Source organism: Hyla sarda, chromosome 1, assembly GCF_029499605.1.
Source record: "Hyla sarda isolate aHylSar1 chromosome 1, aHylSar1.hap1, whole genome shotgun sequence".
Taxonomy (NCBI): domain Eukaryota; kingdom Metazoa; phylum Chordata; class Amphibia; order Anura; family Hylidae; genus Hyla; species Hyla sarda.
The window spans coordinates 272,585,401-272,604,204 of NC_079189.1; the positions used below are offsets into that span (position 1 = coordinate 272,585,401).

At 41.5% G+C, this 18,804-nt stretch overlaps 1 protein-coding gene across 1 annotated transcript in view; it reads left to right on the forward strand.

The window, feature by feature from the left end:
• ATP8B3 (ATPase phospholipid transporting 8B3) overlaps positions 1–18,804 on the forward strand; it is a 1,029,241-nt gene that overhangs the window by 271,777 nt on the left and 738,660 nt on the right. The window contains exon 8 of the mRNA XM_056572418.1: positions 2,039–2,111. Within this exon, the coding sequence (XP_056428393.1) occupies positions 2,039–2,111 (73 nt within the window). The remainder of the gene's footprint in view (positions 1–2,038; positions 2,112–18,804) is intronic.

Below are 18,804 nucleotides of genomic sequence, written 5' to 3' on the forward strand. Positions count from 1 at the left end.
ATTATTTATGTAGGTAAAAAATATTTTGGAGTTCTTTAGTCTTTCTATGGCAATCATTCTTCCTGCTGCTTTGTAAGTAAAATTAAATTTGCTAATTTTACATCTTGTTTACAGATTTTATTCATATTCTCATCATATTTTTTAACATGTCTCTACGTCCTTCCTGTTTTAGTAGTCTTAATGCTTTCCTCTTATTTATTGCATCCCTAACTGTTTTTGTTAATCAAATTGGTCTTTTCCTATTTCTAATACTTTTATTCTCGTTGTGTTTATGTCATTTAGAAGATTTATTTAGGATGCTCTTATAAATGTCTGAATTAGCTTGTGTACTTTTATTACTGAGGGCAAAGTCTCACTCTAAGTCACTGAGGTCCTCTCTTAGTTTGTGAGGCTAATTGATATACAAAGCTTGGATTCCAGCACTGAACTGTGCATATCAATTATTTGAAGTAAGGAGGGTTGGGGGAGGGATGAGGCATGCATCTTGCGGCTCAGCCCAGCCTCTTTGACTCTTGAGCTCTGAGGATGATCTAGAGCTGACAGAAAAAATTAGAGGGCTTCAAAGTAGAGCAGCAATTTTCAAAAAATTCATGAAAATTGCTAAATCTGAAGGGACAGATGTTACAGAACTACAACTCCCAGCATGCCTGGGCAGTCCAGGCATGCTGAGAGTTGTAGTTTGGCAACATCTGGAGGGCTACCGTTTGGGCACCACTGTAACAGTGGTCTCCAAACTGTGAGCCTCCAGATGTTGCAAAACTACAACTCCCAGCATGCCCAGACTTTGGCTGTCTGGGCATGCTGGGAGTTGCAGTTTGGCCTTCCTAGTGGTTGCCACAGTAAAGATCACTTTACTTTCACTTTCAATTCCCTCCCCCCCCCCCCCCCCCCCCCCACTGTAGTTTCCCTACCTGACCCAGGATCCAGAAGTCTTCAGCAATGATCGGGGATCTCCAGGCATCTTCTCCTGCAGGTACCGGCCTCCATCTTTGCCATGGCAACCCACTGTCCTGCTCTGCCATTGGTAAGAATCAGTTCTGACCAATGGCAGGGGACAGGAGGAGATCGCAGCTCTGCGACCTCACTCCTAGCCCTCAAAATGATCGGGGCTGTCCCTGACAGCTCTGATCATCGCTATTTTCCGGGTGACCGAGTCACCAGAGACCCGATCAGCCCAAAATAGCAGAAAATCGCATGTCTGAATTGACATGCGATTTTCTGCGATCACCGACATGGGGGGGGGGTGTCTCCGGACCCCCCTGGGCGATGTGCCGGGGTGCCTGCTGAATGATTTCAGCAGGCATTCTGGTCCGGTCCCCAACCGGCTAGCGGCGGGGACCGGAATTCCCACGGGCGTATGCATACGCCCCACGTCCTTAAGGACTCGGAATGCAGGGCGGATGCATACGCCCGGCGTCCTGAACAGGTTTGATGATTTGGTTGTTTGTATGGACATTTGTTACACAGATGCCTAATAGTCAATAGTCTTATATCAAGTGGACATTGACATTGTACAGACCTCAAGCAGTGTAGGCGAGGGACTGTCTGTTGACTACCACAAGGTAAGAATTTCTGATAGTCCAGCACATTGGTAGTTTCGATCATGGAGGCTTATTCAAAGTTTATATTATGTATCTGTAAATATTTTTTTTACTTACTAAAATCGTAAGATTTTTTACATGACATACCGACAGGCCTCCACCAATCCCTAGAAAAAGCCAGGAGAAGTCCATGGTAGCACACTTTATTCTCTTGCTCAGCGCTCTTTCCAACTTATTGCCGGAGACAGTCTCTCTAAAGATTGGTGCTGAGACCCCAACCAATCAAAACTTTTGACATGCTTGCATGTCAAAAGTTTATAAAAAATGTCAGGGCAATTAAGGTAGTTACTGCTTTACTGCTGAATGTTTTGCAGAAAAGCTATAAAAAATGTCTGCCACTGATAAAATCTATTCTAGTCAAGATGTGAGTTTTTAATAAAAAAATAAAAAAAGGTTTTTCTACTCAAGCCTGTTTTAATTTCCTTGTTTTGCTATAGATTCTTTTGGGAGCAATGGAAGGACATCCAGGTTGGGGACATTATTCGTTTACAAAGGGATGATTTTGTTCCGGTAAGTGTTCTAAGAGATGATGCCAAATGCTTTTTCGCTGTAATTTTAAGAAAAAAATAAAAAACATTTCCCCCAACATCTTGGGGAACGGTATACCTTCCTCTGACATTAAAAGCTGCCTCCCACCAGTGCCTACCATAGAGAAAAGCAGTCCAGTAAGCGGCTTGAGGCAAAGTCAGATGCAGTCATGGCTGGACATCGCCCTGTTCTTCAGTGTAAGGGGACTCTGTCATCACACATTATTTTGCCTCTATAACTTTCAGTCCACTTACACTAGCTAGGAGCTCCATTTTCTTGGGGCAAATTCACACTACGGAATAACTAACAAGAGTGTGGGGGATGGGCACTGCACACTTATAAGACTTATAAGACAGCTTTAATGCAGCACAGCAGTAGTGCACCTGGTGAACAATGATAACATCAATTGGGTGCCAGATGCTAGTAGAACCAGCAATTCCACATGTAAATCCACAAAAGGAAGAAAGAATGTCTGCACTTACCATTCAAGATGAAAAAGATTCAGACTTTATTGAAGAGGTGTCCATGTGTATAACATATTCGGACACATTCGATATACTGTCCAGATACAGATAAAGTTCACCCAGGTGCAGGGAGGGAAAGACAGCTACCAGCCGGCAGCCGGAGCATAGTAGAACAACAGCATGGTTTCGCATCAGTGACGCATCATACGGTTCCTGATCCCTTGGATTAACAACCAGGTATATATGGGAAAAGGAGGAGGGGGAGGAGTGACCCTTCACCAACATACATACATAGTTCACATGTTAAAACGAATGGAAATCATAACACATTTTTATCCTGCTATTTTATAGAAAAGAGCTAAAATAATTTCTTTCATTAAGACCCAACGGGCCCAGCACTTTTAGTTTCGTGATCCCCTTTGGTCACATTGCAATAATTTTATATGTCTGTCTACACCTTGCGGTTTGTTGTGGAATATGTTGTAGGCCTGCGAATTGGATATCTTCGATTTTCCCATCATAATAAACATCTATATGGGAAATTAATCTAGTGGCACCTATTTTTGTACGTAGAGAATATAAATGTTCTCGAAATATAACATTAAGATTTCTTTTGGTTTTTCCTATATAGAAAAAGCCGCAGGTGCAGACAAGACAATAGACTACAAAATTATATCTATAGATATATATATATTTTTTGTAAATAGTGTTTATTGAACATTTTCAAATAATACAGCAATAGGTGGACAACAAGTCCAAACCAGAAACATAAAACATGAGATCTATAGATAATTTAACTGTATAGCTGCCTAATTGTATATACTTTTTTTTATTATTATTTCTTTGCAATAGTTGCAATGTCCACAGGGGAAATTGCCAACTGGCATATTTTTTGTGGGCTAGTTAGATTCGGTATAAGTTTTTAATATTTTTTTATTTTTAATATAGTCATGAATAGTTTTATTTTTTCTAGAGGTTATTATCGGTTTGTTTATAGCTTTTTGGTTACGTTATGAATCTTGCTCTAACATATACCAATTCGAAAGAATGGCACTTTTTATTATACTAATCATGGGACTATTTTCAAATGAAATTTTTTTTTATCGTTCTTACCTTTTCTTTTTTGTTTGTTGGGGATTAAAAGCTCTTTCCTGTCTCTCTGTTCTGCTCTCAGAAATGTTTTTTGAATGATAGGTTTGGGGTATTGTCTCTCCAAGAGTCTTTGTTTTAATTCTTTGGCTTGTGTGTGATATTGGCTATTGTCACTATTAATTATTTTAAGTATAATGAACTGTGAGTATGGAATATTGTTTTTTATGTAAAAAGGATGTGAGCTATGATAATGCAACAGCAAATTTTTTGTTATTGTTTATCTAAACCTTGTAGTTTTTAATTTGAGTTCATCAATATTAAGTAAGAAATCAAGAAAGTTTAAAGACTTTCCTCTATATTCGTGTGTGAATAGCATGTGCATGTCATTATTAATTTTGATATTTAACAAAATCTTCAAAATCATTTTTAGTACCATCCCAGATTATTAAAACATCATCCACGTATCTCAGGAACCGCTTCACAAACCGGGTGAAGGGGTTCCTGAGAGTGTGGACATAAGTTAACTCAAAAATAGCAAGATAAATATTTGCCAGGGTACATGATACAGGGAACTCCATTGGGGTACCATGTTTCTGTTTGTACCACATATCAAAAGTAAAAGTGTTATTATTGAGAATAAAAAACAATGCTTCTGCAACGAAATCAATAAATTCTTTAGATTTGCCTGAATATGAAAGAAAATGTGTCATGGCTCATACACCTGCCTCCCACGGTATGCGGGTGTAAAGCGCCTCTACATCCAAAGACACTAAAACATAGGATTCCTGCCAAGCAAAATCTTCCAAGTTACTTAACAGGTCACTTGTGTCTCTAATAAAATATGGGGGGGGGGGGGGGGGAAATAAACCATTCTAGGAAACTCGATAATGTTTCATTCGCTGAACCGATCCCCGCGACGATAGCAGTTTATTTATGATTTTGCTGGTGGGATTACAAGACAATTTTTCATGTATGTGTCATGGTCGGCTTTAAGCCAAACCACCACAGCGCCAACTTCATCAGCCCTAGTGACCAACACGTCTTCTCTGGAGGCTTACCAATCCAAAGCTTTCAACTCATTTGGGGAAAGGTTGGACCTGCTGTTCGGGTAGCAAAGCGCTAGAACATCTTTTTTTCACTGCTTGACTGAACAGGTTAATACTGCTGCCCAGGGGGACAGGAGGACAGAATTTAGATTTATTGCGACCAGAAAAAGGTGTGCTCTGAACAACAGACTCTATCTTCTCATGTTGTGGATTCTCCCCGGACAACAGGCCAGCCAGTATAGCAACACATTCATTGTCTATATCATCAAACTCCTTTACTAAAGGGAAGCCCAATTTACTTATTTGGCAAGGAATTTCACCTTCTTTTTATTCACAACTACAGGTTCATTGCTAACATTTTTAAGTTTTTCTTTTTTGCCATGTGAAACCTTGAAGAATCTTTCGAGTCCGATCTTTCGTATTGACTTGAAAAGATCGATCTCAAAATGTTCCTCTACAAAAGTTTAATTTAAACCAAAAATTTTTCTAGGCATATCTCTGGAAATTCAATATTTGTCAGATTGAATACATTTGTACAGCCAGTTACTGTCACCAAGAGACGCTTTTTACCTTTTTCTGGGTTGAGTCCACATGTTGCTGTTTTCTCCTCCTCCCTATTCTAATTTTTCTCCTAAAGGGATAGCAGTTGTGACCTGTCTTTGTTTACTTTTTAGATTGTTTCCTATAATTAGATGGTGGATATTTTTTTTTTATTGTAATCAGATAATTTTGTTCTGATTTCCAAGAGAATGTTTTTCCTGTATCGAAGTCTTTTTTGTCTCATATATTTATCTCTTTTTATTTCTTTTATTGAATTTTGTAATTTTTGAAGGTTTTTTCCTGATTATTTTTGAAGATGTTAAATTGAGTTATAGACATGCTTTTCTTTAATTCTGATTTTGCTCGTACAAGTTCTGTGCTAATTTTTTTGTATTCTGTTTCAATTTTTTCTGAGATACTTTTTTGTAGTTCTAGAGCATGTTTTAGGTGTGCTTTTTCCCATTCCTCAACAAACACATGATCATCTTGAAACTATGATGGTGGTTTATAAAACCTCAGACCTCAAGGGGCTGTATTGCATTCCATGTAGGCAGATAAAGATTTTATAGTCAAAAAATTTGTGTTTTTTTTCTTCAAGAGCTTGGATTCCGAAATTCTAAAGCTTTTAAGCTTAGTGCCTGAAGCTCATCTAAAGAGTCGCAGGATAAAAAATACACTCCGGCGTCTACCCTCCCTGTATTAATGGAAGTGTCCGTAGTGCTGTTGTCAGGATTATCCTCCATAACGGCTTCTGATCTTGTGTGCATGCTCTCATCCATGAGGCAGCAAAAATGGAACAACTAACAAGAGTGTCTGGCACCCCATTGATGTTATCAGTGTTCACCAGGTGCGCTACTGCTGTGCTGCATTAAAGCTGTCTTATAAGTGTAAAAAAACCTACAAGAATTAGCCCGAAAGTAACCAAAATTCAATCTTTATTAATCTATACAATCAGGTAGAAAAACACCCATAAAATAACCCACCCTTAAAAATTCCCCCCAACAAAAGCCAAGCAGGATGACACCGGAATAGATGACAAAGATCACAATATTGCCAATAGTACAAATATACAGTACAAGTCAAGTCAGCACACTAATGAAAAAATATATCTTAAGTCAGTACTTTACCTGATTGTGACATGCTGACAAATCCCCAGGTGGTTGTCCTGCTACTTCGACACGTGTTTCGGGCAATCCCTTTCTCAAGAGGCGCTACATGAGAGTGGGAACTACCAGCTCTTTATGTATTTCGCCCTCCAATGACGCATGCAGCGGGATCGGACGCCGGCCGAATTCCGGGTGGCGTCATAGGCGGATGCGCGTCATACCTTGAAGCACATCCGCCCTTGCTGACAGCCCTACGAAAGACAGCACAGCGCCAAGGACCCGCGCATGCGCACTGTGCGTATACAACCTTCAATGCTAACAGGTAACCACCAAGGGAGCCGCATCACATATCACAATAAAGGGCAAAATTTATATCACCGCATACTCTAACTATTATCTACATTTAAAAAATTTTTTTTTGCTTTTTATATTTTAGGAGTCATTAAATCATACATTTGGTAATGGGGAGGACCATAATAATAAATCCTAATGGTTGGATCTATGCTGCGGGAATTTATGGGCAAGTCTCCGTGTTATTCTGTAGGGGGCACCTCACGAGTAGGGGTACATGGGTGTGAGATATAGGAATTTATTACATGACTTATATAGATTTAGGTATGGGGAACAGACCTTTATAATTATATTTTTATTATTTATTTTTAATTTTCATAATAATTTTTTTTTATAATAATCATTTTTATTCACTATTTTGGAAATTAGAACCCTGTGTTGTTTGATTGGGAAGTAATAGGGGTATTTATCACTCATATTTAATTATTTTGGGAAAATGGTACTAGGGATTTGTTATAATTATATATTAGGATTTATTATTATGGTCCTCCCCATTACCAAATGTATGATTTAATGACTCCTAAAATATAAAAAGCAAAAAAAAAATAAATACAAATTTTAAATGTAGATAATAGTTAGAGTATGCGGTCTTGTAAATTTTGCCCTTTATTGTGATATGTGATGCGGCTCCATTGGTGGTTACCTGTTAGCATTGAAGGTTGTATACGCCCGGTGCGCATGCGCGGGTCCGTGGCGCTGTGCTGTCTTTCGTAGGGCTGTCAGCAAGGGCGGATGTGCTTCAAGGTATGACGCGCATCCGCCTATGACGCCACCCGGAAGTCGGCCGGTGTCTGATCCCGCTGCATGCGTCATTGGAGGGCGAAATACATAAAGAGCTGGTAGTTCCCACTCTCATGTAGCGCCTCTTGAGAAAGGGATTGCCCGAAACACGTGTCGAGGTAGCAGAACAACCACCTGGGGATTTGTCAGCATGTCACAATCAGGTAAAGTACTGACTTAAGATATATTTTTTCATTAGTGTGCTGACTTGTACTGTATATTTGTACTATTGGCAATATTGTGATCTTTGTCATATATCCCGGTGTCATCCTGCTTGGCTTTTGTTGGGGGGAATTTTTAAGGGTGGGTTATTTTATGGGTGTTTTTCTACCTGATTGTATAGATTAATAAAGATTGAATTTTGGTTACTTTCAGGCTAATTCTTGTAGGTTTTTGTAGTGATTATAATTAGCCTTTTGGGCTTGTAGGTAATATATGTCTTATAAGTTTGAAGTGCCCATCCCCCACACCTCACACTCTTGTTAGTTGTTCCATTTTTGCTGCCTCATGGAAGAGAGCACGCACATAAGATCAGAAGCCATTATGGAGGATAATCCTGACAACAGCACCATGGACACTTCCATTAATACAGGCAGCGAAGACGCCGAAGCATATTTTTTATCCTGCGACTCCTTAGATGAGCTTCAGACACTAAGCTTAAAAGCTTTAAAATTTTGGATCCAAGCTCTTGTAGAAAAAGAAACACACATTTTTTGGACTATAAAATCTTTATTGGCCTACATGGAATGCAATAGAGATCCTCGAGGTCTGCTGTTTTATAAACCACCATCACAGTTTCAAGATGATCATATGTTTGTTGAAGAATGGGAAAAAGTACAACTAAAACATGATCTAGATCTACGAAAAGTCATCTTAGAAAAAAACAAAAGAGAATATGAAGAAATTAAGACAGAACTTTTTCGAGCAAAATCAGAATTAACCCCTTAAGGACTAAGACCATTTTCAACTTAAGGACCAGAGCATTTTTTGCACATCTGACCACTGTCACGTTAAGCATTAATAACTCTGGGATGCTTTTACTTTTCATTCTGATTCCGAGATTGCTTTTTCGTGACATATTCTACTTTATGTTATTGGTAAAATTTTGTCGATACTTGCATCATTGCTTGGTGAAAAATTCCAAAGATTTATGAAAAAATTGAAAATTTAGCATTCTTCTAACTTCGAAGCTCTCTGTTTGTAAGGAAAAGAGACATTCCAAATAAATTATATTTTGATTCACAAATACAATATGTCTACTTTATGTTTACATCATAAAGTTTACATGTTTTTTAAGTTTGGAAGACATCAAAGAGCTTCAGAGTTCAGCAGCAATTTTTAAATTTTTCTCAAAATTTTCAAAACTGGAATTTTTCATGGACCAGTTTAGGTTTGAAGTGGATTTGAAGGGCTTTTTTTTTATTAGAAATACCCCATAAATACCCCATTACAAAAACTGCACCCCTCAAAGTATTCAAAATGACATACTGTAAGTGTGTTAACCCATATGGTGTTTCACAGGAATAGCAGTAAAATGAAGGAGAAAATTCAAAATCTTCATTTTTTACACTCACATGTTCTTTTTACAAGGGGTAAAAGGAGAAAAATCCTGTCAAAATTTGTAACTAAATATCTCTTGAGTAAGGAAATACCTCATATGTGTATGTCAAGTGTTCGGCGAGGCGCAGTAGAGGGCTAAGAAGGGAAGGAGCGACAATGGGATTTTGAAGAGTTAGTTTTTCTGAAATGGTTTTTGGGGGGCATGTCACATTTAAGAAGCCTCTATTGGTGCTAGGACAGCAAAAAAAAAAACAAAAAAAAAAAACACATGGCATACTTTTTTGGAAACTACACCCCTCAAAGAACGTAACAATGGGTACAGTGAGCCTTAACACCCCACAGGTGTTTGACTACTTTTTGTTAAAGTTGGATGTGTAAATTAAATTTTTTTTTCACTAAAATGCTGGTTTTCCCCCAAATTTTACTTTTTTACAAGGGGTAATGGGAGTAAATTCCCCCCAAAATTTGTAACCCCATCTCTTCTGAGTATGAAAATACCCCATTTGTAGAGGTCAAGTGCACTGCGGGCGCACTACAATGCTCAGAAGAGAAGGAGTCACATTTGGCTCTTGGAAAGCAAATTTTGCTGAAATGGTTTTTGGGGGGCATGTCACATTTAGGAAGCTCCTATGGTGCCAGGACAGCAAAAAAAAAAAGAAAAAGAAAAACACATGGAATACTTACTATTTTGGAAACTACACCCCTCAAGGAATGTAACAAGGGGTACTGTGAGCTTTAACACCCCACAGGTGCTTGCCGACTTTTTGTTAAAGTTGGATGTGTAAATACATTTTTTATTTTTCCCAAAAATGCTGGTTTTCCCCCAAATTTTACTTTTTTACAAGGGGTAATAGGAGAAAATGCCCCCCAAAATTTGTAACCCCATCTCTTCTGAGTGTGGAAATACCCCATTTGTGGACGTCAAGTGCACTGCTGGCGCACTACAATGCTCAGAAGAGCAGGAGTCACATTTGCAAATTTTGCTGAAATGGGGGGGCATGTCGCATTTAGGAATCCCCTATGGTGCCAGAAGAGCAAGAAAAAAAAAACACATGGCCTACTATTTTGGAAACTACACCCCTCAAGGAACGTAACAAGGGGTACAGCGAGTCCTAACGCCCCACAGGTATTTGATAAATGTACATTAAAGTGGGATGTGAAAAGGAAAAATTTTATTTTGTACACTAAAATGTTGGGATTACCTAAGTGGGATTAGGATAAAATGTCACCGTAAACTTGTAAATACATTTCTTCAGAGTAAGGACATAGGGGGGAATGTATCATTGTATATAGAGCTGTTTTGTGTCTATTTTTTTGCCCCAAAATACGCGCAAGTGTTTTTTTACGCCTTTTATTGCGCAAATTTTGATAGAATTTTTCCTTGCCTTGTCTACGGTTAAGTTTACCATAGAGCATTTTCTACTGTAGAATCGAATTTACTAACTGAGTTTTTTTCAATTTGCTGAAATTTTATTGAATCTATTTTTCCTTCTACTCGTGAGATGTTCCCTGTGCCACTGGCTGCAATACAACCCCAAAGCATGATTGACCCCCCCCCCATGCTTAACAGTTGGATAGAGGTTCTTTTCTTTAAATTCTGTTCCCCTTCTTCTCCAAACGTACCTTTGCTCATTCCGGCCAAAAAGTATAATTTTAACCTCATCGGTCCACAGAACTTGGTTCCAAAATGCTTCAGGCTTGTCTATATGTTCATTTGCAAAGTTCAAATGCTGATTTTTGTGGTGAGGATGTAGAAGAGGTTTTCTTCTGAGGATTCTTACATGAAGACCATATTTGTACAAGTATCTCTTTATAGTGGAATAGTGTACCACAACTCTAGTGTCTGACAGATCTTTCTGGAGGGATTTTGCAGTCAAACATGGGTTTTGAATAGTTTTTCTCACAATCCTGCGAGCTGTTCTGTCTGATATTTTCTTGGTCTTCCAGATCTTGCTTTAACTTCCACTGATCCTGATGACTGCCATTTCTTAATTACATTCCGAACAGAGGTTTTTGGCATCTGAAAACATTTTGCCATCTTCTTATAGCCTTCTCCAGCTTTGTGAGCGTCAACTATTTTCAGTTTTAGATTTCTAGACAACTGCTTAGAAGAACCCATGGTACTGATTGTTGGGGCAGGGTCAGATGAGTCAGGGCATTTAAAACCTTTGAGATTGACATCACCTGGTCTTCCCAGGTGAACAATCCATGACACTGGCAAGTCTCAGCTTTGTGAAGGGGGCAGTGCATACTATAAATTCTGCAGGGTGCCCAAACTTTTGCAAACACCATTTTTTTGTTTTCTGTTATTTTGAAAGTGTTAATGATGGAAATAAAATCTGTAATTTGATGCCTTTTTGGAGATTTTTTCCATCTTTCCTTGGCTTCTTTATGCACATTAATACACATTTTTACCTGGGGTGCCCAAACTTTTGATCCCCACTGTAACCCATATTTCTTGGTTTTCTTTTCTTCTCATTTCACATATGTGAATGCGTAGGACTACGTCAGATTCGTTGGACTGTGATGATGACCAACGGTTTTTAAAATTTCAATAAAATGGTTAACAAGTACTGTGGGGAGTGTTTTTTTTTTATAATTTTTTTTTCAATGTGTCGTGTTTTTTATAGTTGAATTTTCATGGTTAGTAGTGGAAGCTGTCTTATAGACGGAATCCATTAGTAAGCCGGGGCTTAGCGTTAGCCCCAAAATCAGCTAACGCTAGCCTCCAATTATTACCCCAGTACCCACCGTCACAAGGGTGCCGGGAAGAGCCGATACCGACAGGCCCGGAGAGTCAAAAATGGCGCTCCTGGGCCTAGGCGGTAACAGGCTGGCATTATTTAGGCTGGGGAGGGCCAGCAACAATGGTCCTTGCCCATACTGGTAATGTCAGGCTGTTGCTGCTTGGTTGGTATCTGCCTGATACTGAAAATAGGGGGAACCCTATGTTTTTTTATTTATAAATAAATAAATAAATAAAAAAGTGTGTGGTTCACTCATTTTTTCATTCTCAGACAGATACCAACCAAGCAGCTACAGCCTGACGTTTCCAGGGTGGGCGAGGCCCTCCCCAGCCTAAATAATGCCAGCCTGTTACCGCCTAGGCCCAGGAGCGCCATTTTTGACTCCCGAAACCCCTGTGGCAGTGGGTACCAGGGTAATAATTGGGGGTTAGCGCTAGCTGATTTGTCGGCTAACGCTAAGCCCTGGCCTATTAATAGATTCTGTCTATAAGACGCCTTCCACTATTAAGCCTGAAAATTCAATTCTAGAAAAAAACAAAACATTGAAAAATAATGTTAATAAAAAAAACACTCCCCCACAGCCCTCGTTAAAGTGGTACTCCGCCCCTAGACATCTTATGTCAGATCGCCGGGATCCCGCTGCTGGGGACCCCCGGGATCGCTCTGAGCGTAATGACGAGCGATACAGGGGACGGAGCAGTGTGGCGTCATGGCTCCACCCCTCGTGACATCACGGCCACCCTTAATGCAAGTTTATGGCAGGGGGCGTGACGACCGCCATGCCCACTCCCATAGACTTTTATTGAGGGGGGCGGGTCGTGACATCACGATGCTCCGGCCCCTGTATTGCCCGTCATTACGCGCAGAGCAAACTCGCTCTGTGCAGTAATGACAGCGCGGTGCCGCAGCGGCGATCCCGGGGGTCCCCAGCAGCGGGACCCCGGCGATCTGACATCTTATTCCCTATACTTTGGATAGGTTGTCAAGGGGAGGAGTACCCCTTTAACCCTTTTATTGACATTTAAAAAAAAAATGCTGTTCGTCGTCACAATCCACCAAATCTGACATAGTCCTCCACATTCACGTATCTAAATTTTGAAGAAAAAAAACAACAAAAAGTTTAGTACATTTTTTTGTTTCCACACATCAGCAAAAATGCAAGAAAAACTGACAAAACGCAGGAAAAAGCTGGGACAGTTTTTCTGGCGTTTTTGCTGATGGACAAAAAACCTCAATGGAATCCTGGCCTCAAAGCAATAGAACAAAATCCCTACCTCCACTTTTCCTGTGAGGAAGAGAAGGAGGTAGAGTGAGGGGGGGGGGCGTTTCTGTATTTTACATAGTTACATAGTTACATAGTTAGTACGGTCGAAAAAAGACATATGTCCATCAAGTTCAACCAGGGAATTAAGGGGTAGGGGTGTGGCGCGATATTGGGGAAGGGATGGGATTTTATATTTCTTCATAAGCATTAATGTTATTTTGTTCCATAAATGTATCTAATCCTGTTTTAAAGCTGTTAATTGTTCCTACTGTGACCAGTTCCTGAGGTAGACCGTTCCATAAATTCACAGTCCTCACGGTAAAGAAGGCGTGTCGCCCCTTGAGACTAAACTTTTTCTTCTCCAGACGGAGGGAGTGTCCCCTCGTCCTTTGGGGGGGTTTAACCTGGAACAGTTTTTCTCCATATTTTTTGTATGGGCCATTAATATACTTATATACGTTTATCATATCCCCCCTTAAACGTCTCTTCTCAAGACTAAACAATTGTAACTCCTTTAATCGCTCCTCATAGCTAAGATGTTCCATGCCCCATATTAGTTTAGTCGCGCGTCTCTGCACCCTTTCCAACTCCGCAGTGTCCCTTTTATGGACAGGTGCCCAAAACTGAACAGCATATTCCAGGTGAGGCCGTACCAATGCTTTATAAAGGGGGAGTATTATGTCCCTGTCCCTTGAGTCCATGCCTCTTTTTATACATGACAATATCCTGCCGGCTTTGGAAGCAGCAGCCTGACATTGCATGCTATTCTGTAGTCTGTGATCTACAAGTACACCCAGATCCTTCTCTACCAGTGACTCTGCCAGTTTAATCCCCCCTAAGACATACGATGCATGCAGGTTATTAGTACCCAGATGCATAACTTTACATTTATCCACATTGAACCTCATTTGCCAAGTGGATGCCCAGACACTTAGTCTATCCAAGTCATCCTGTAACTTATGCACATCCTCTATAGACTGTACCGTGCTACAAAGCTTGGTGTCATCTGCAAAGATAGAAACAGAGCTGTTAATACCATCCTCTATATCATTGATAAATAAATTAAACAACAGCGGGCCCAGTACTGAACCTTGGGGTACACCACTAATTACCGGGGACCAATCAGAGTACGAATCATTGACCACCACTCTCTGGGTACGATCCATGAGCCAGTGTTCAATCCAGTTACAAACTAAAGTTTCCAAGCCCAAGGACCTTAACTTACCTGTCAGACGTCTGTGAGGGACAGTATCAAATGCTTTGGCAAAATCCAGAAACACTATATCCACAGCCATTCCTCTGTCAAGGCTTCTACTCACCTCTTCATAAAAGCAAATTAGATTGGTTTGACAACTTCTATCCTTAGTAAACCCATGCTGGCTATCACTTATAATACAATTATCCCCTATGTATTCCTGTATGTAATCCCTTATAAGTCCTTCAAACAATTTACCCACAATGCACGTTAAACTTACCGGTCTATAGTTTCCTGGGGAAGACCTAGAGCCCTTCTTGAAGATTGGCACCACATTCGCCTTGCGCCAGTCCCTTGGCACAATACCAGACACCATAGAATCTCTAAATATCATGAACAGGGGTACAGATATTACTGAACTTACCTCTCTAAGAACTCTTGGGTGTAGTCCATCCGGCCCTGGGGATTTGCTTACATTTATATCACTTAACTTACCTTGTACCATCTCTACATTAAGCCAGTTCAGTACATTACATGATGTGTTACCAGCACTGACCTGGCCAATGTCAGCTCCTTTTTCCCTAGTATATACAGAACTAAAGAACCCATTCAGTAGCTCCGCCTTCTCTTGATCGCCTGTGACAACCTCCCCATTATCATTATTAAGGGGTCCTACATGCTCTGTCCTTTTTTTTTTTGCATTTATATATCTAAAAAAATATTTAGGATTAGTTTTGCTTTCTTTGGCCACCTGTCTCTCATTTTGAATTTTTGCTGTTTTTATTACATTTTTACAGATTTTATTAAGCTCTTTGTACTGTTTAAATGTTATCGCTGACCCATCAGATTTGTATTTTTTGAAGGCAATTTTTTTGTTGTTTATTGCTCTTTTAACATCATGTGTCAGCCATGTAGGATTTAATTTTAATCGTTTATATTTGTTCCCCTTTGGTATATATTTAGCTGTATAGTTATTTAGAGTTGATTTAAAGATGTCCCATTTACCTTCTGTATCAGTATTTGAGAACACTTCCCCCCAGTCTATGTCCTGTAGTGCAGCCCTCAGCCCAGGGAAGTTTGCCTTTTTAAAGTTATATGTTTTTGCCTTCCCCGCCTGTCTTTGTTTTCTACATTTTAAGTCAAAAGTAACTATATTGTGGTCGCTATTACCAAGGTTTTCCCGCACAGTTACATTACCAATCAGCTCTGCGTTGTTGGAAATGATCAGATCCAACAAGGCATCACTTCTTGTTGGGTCCTCCACAAACTGGCCCATAAAATTATCCTGCAATAAATTTAGGAATTGTCGCCCCTTTGTAGTTTTAGCCAACCCCGGACCCCAATCTATATCTGGATAGTTAAAATCTCCCATTATTACCACTGTACCTGCCCGGGTGGCCCTCTCTATTTGTTTATGAAGCCGAACATCTATCTCTTCAGTGATATTAGGGGGTCTGTAGATTACCCCAAATATTATTTTTTCAGTATTTCCCTCCTTTTGTAATTCTACCCACAGTGATTCCACCTCCTCAAAATCATCACACACTATGGCATCGTTCACACTGACTTTCATACCACTTCTTACATACAGACAGACTCCACCACCTTTTCTGTTCATTCTATCCTTGCGAAACAATGTAAACCCCTGCAGATTGACAGCCCAGTCATGCGAGGAGTCCAGCCATGTCTCAGTGACCCCAACTATATCAATATGTTCCTCCAGTATCAAGGCCTCAAGCTCCCCCATTTTATTTGCTAGGCTTCTGGCATTTGTGAACATACACTTTACATTTCCATCCTTTATGTTATTGGGGTTAATGGGATTCAAGGGTGTAAGTTTTATTTTCCTATGAAGCCTATTCCTATTAACTATTCTAACCCCTCCCTCCGGTCCACCCCCAGGTACATTTATAATTCCCACCTCTCTATCTACACTATCTTCCCCCTCTTTGCTGTAGGTTCCCTCCCCCCAAGTCCCTAGTTTAAACACTCCTCCACCCTTCTAGCCATCTTCTCCCCAAGCAAAGCTGCACCCTCCCCATTGAGGTGCAGCCCGTCCCTACGGTAGAGCCGGTAACCGACAGCGAAGTCAGCCCAGTTCTCCATGAACCCAAACCCTTCCTTCCTACACCAGCTTCTGAGCCACTTGTTTACCTCCCTGATCTCCCGCTGCCTCTCTGGTGTGGCTCGTGGTACTGGTAGTATTTCAGAAAATACTACCTTGGAGGTCCTTGCCTTAAGCTTGCGGCCTAAGTCCCTGAAATCATTTTTAAGGACACTCCACCTACCTCTTACTTTGTCATTGGTGCCAATATGTACCATGACTGCTGGGTCCTCTCCAGCCCCGCCCAGCAACCTGTCAACCCGATCCGCGATGTGCCGAACTCGTGCGCCAGGCAGACAACACACTGTTCGGCGATCCCGGTCTTTGTGACAGATTGCCCTGTCTGTCCCCCTAATAATTGAGTCCCCCACCACTAGTACCTGTCTGGCCTGCCCTGTACTCCTCCCTCCCTCCTTACTGGAGCAGACACCCCCCTGGCGGTCAGAGGCGGTATCCTGCTGCAGTTCTGCTAGCTCTGGAATGGCATCCCCCTCATCTGCCAAGCGGGCAAACTTGTTGGGGTGTGCCAGTTCAGGACTAGCCTCCCTGACACTTTTTCCCCTACCCCTCTTTCTAACTGTAACCCAGCTAACTGCCTGACTGTCCTGCAACTCCGTCCCACTGTCCTCCCCCACCTCTATTCCCGAGAGTGCCTGCTCAGTGAGCACGAGACTCCTCTCCATGTTGTTAATGCTTCTCATTGTTGCCAGTCGCCCCTCTAGATCCAGGATCTGGGCTTCCAAACGGACAACTAGCACACATCTCGCACAACAATATGCACCCTCAAACTGTTGTTCAAGGATTGCATACATTGAACAGGATGTACATTGGACTGCATTTTCCAACATGGAGGCCATCTAGTTATGGGGATTTCACAAATGTATAGGAAAAAACAGACAGTCAAAATGACACTTAAAATTTTTTGTAGACCTTGTGGGTTCAGAAATTAACACTCACAGCGATCTCAACCTCCTGCTTTCAAACTCCTGTTTTTGTAACTCCTCTTTCACGCCCCCTCTTACACAGCAACACTCAGAAGAGCAAGCTCTCAATAAGAGTCCCAAGCTAAGATTTATACACCTGTGCCCAATCTACTCCTCCTCCCCCCAAAATATGAATGTAGACTATAGGCAGTCGCACCCACTCCACAGATTCACTCCGCACAACAGATAATCACAGTTTTTGTAACTCCTCTTTCACGCCCCCTCTTACACAGCAACACTCAGAAGAGCAAGATTTATCAAAGGACGTGCACAGCCTTTGTAAATTCTGTTTCAATCTTTTTATTAAACATTTTCAAGGTAAAATGAACAATATAGACATATACAGTAGTGTCTAAGGAAAAATGAGAACATATTTATCTAAGAGAAGAACAGTAATAGAGACATGGCTTGGTGTAGGGTACAAGTATTTGCATCTCTAATGGTACTGTAGGTTATTAATTACCGTGCATATCTCAGGCGATTGACTGAGTCATTGTAAGTTAATTACCGTGTATACTCGAGTATAAGCCGAGTTTTTCAGCACTATTTTTCGTGCTGAAAACACCCCCCTCGGCTTATACTCGAGTGAACTCCCCCACCCGCAGTGGTCTTCAACCTGTGGACCTCCAGAGGTTTCAAAACTACAACTCCCAGCAAGCCCGGGCAGCCATCGGCTGTCCGGGCTTGCTGGGAGTTGTAGTTTTGAAACCTCCGGAGGTCCTCAGGTTGAAGACCACTGCGGCCTTCGACATCATCCAGCCCCCTCTCACCCCCTTTAGTTCTGTACAGTACTCACCTCCGCTCGGCGCTGGTCCGGTGCTGCAGGGCTGTCCGGTGAGGAGGTCGTCCGGTGGGATAGTGGTTCAGGGCTACTATCTTCACCGGGGAGGCCTCTTCTAAGCGCTTCGGGCCCGGCCCCAGAATAGTCACGTTGCCTTGACAACGACGCAGAGGTACGTTCATTGCCAACGTACTTCTGCGTCATTGTCAAGGCAACGCCTCTATTCCGGGCCGGAAGCGCGGAGAAGAGGCGCCCCCGGTGAAGATAGCAGCCCGGAACCACTATCCCACCAGACCACCTCCTCACCGGACAGTCCTGCAGGACCGGACCAGCGCCGAGCGGAGGTGAGTACTCAGAACTAAAGGAGGGTGAGAGGGGGCTGGATGATGTTGAAGGCCGCAGTGGTCTTCAACCTGCGGACCTCCGGAGGTTTCAAAACTACAACTCCCAGCAAGCCCGGACAGCCGATGGCTGCCCGGGCTTGCTGGGAGTTGTAGTTTTGAAACCTCTGGAGGTCCGCAGGTTGAAGACCACTGATGGCGGATGATGAGAAGAGGATGATGAAGGGGGGATGTGGGATGATGACAAGAGGATGATGAAGGGGGGGGTGTGGGATGATAAGGGGATGATGAAGGGGGGTGGGATGATGAAGGGGGGTGGGG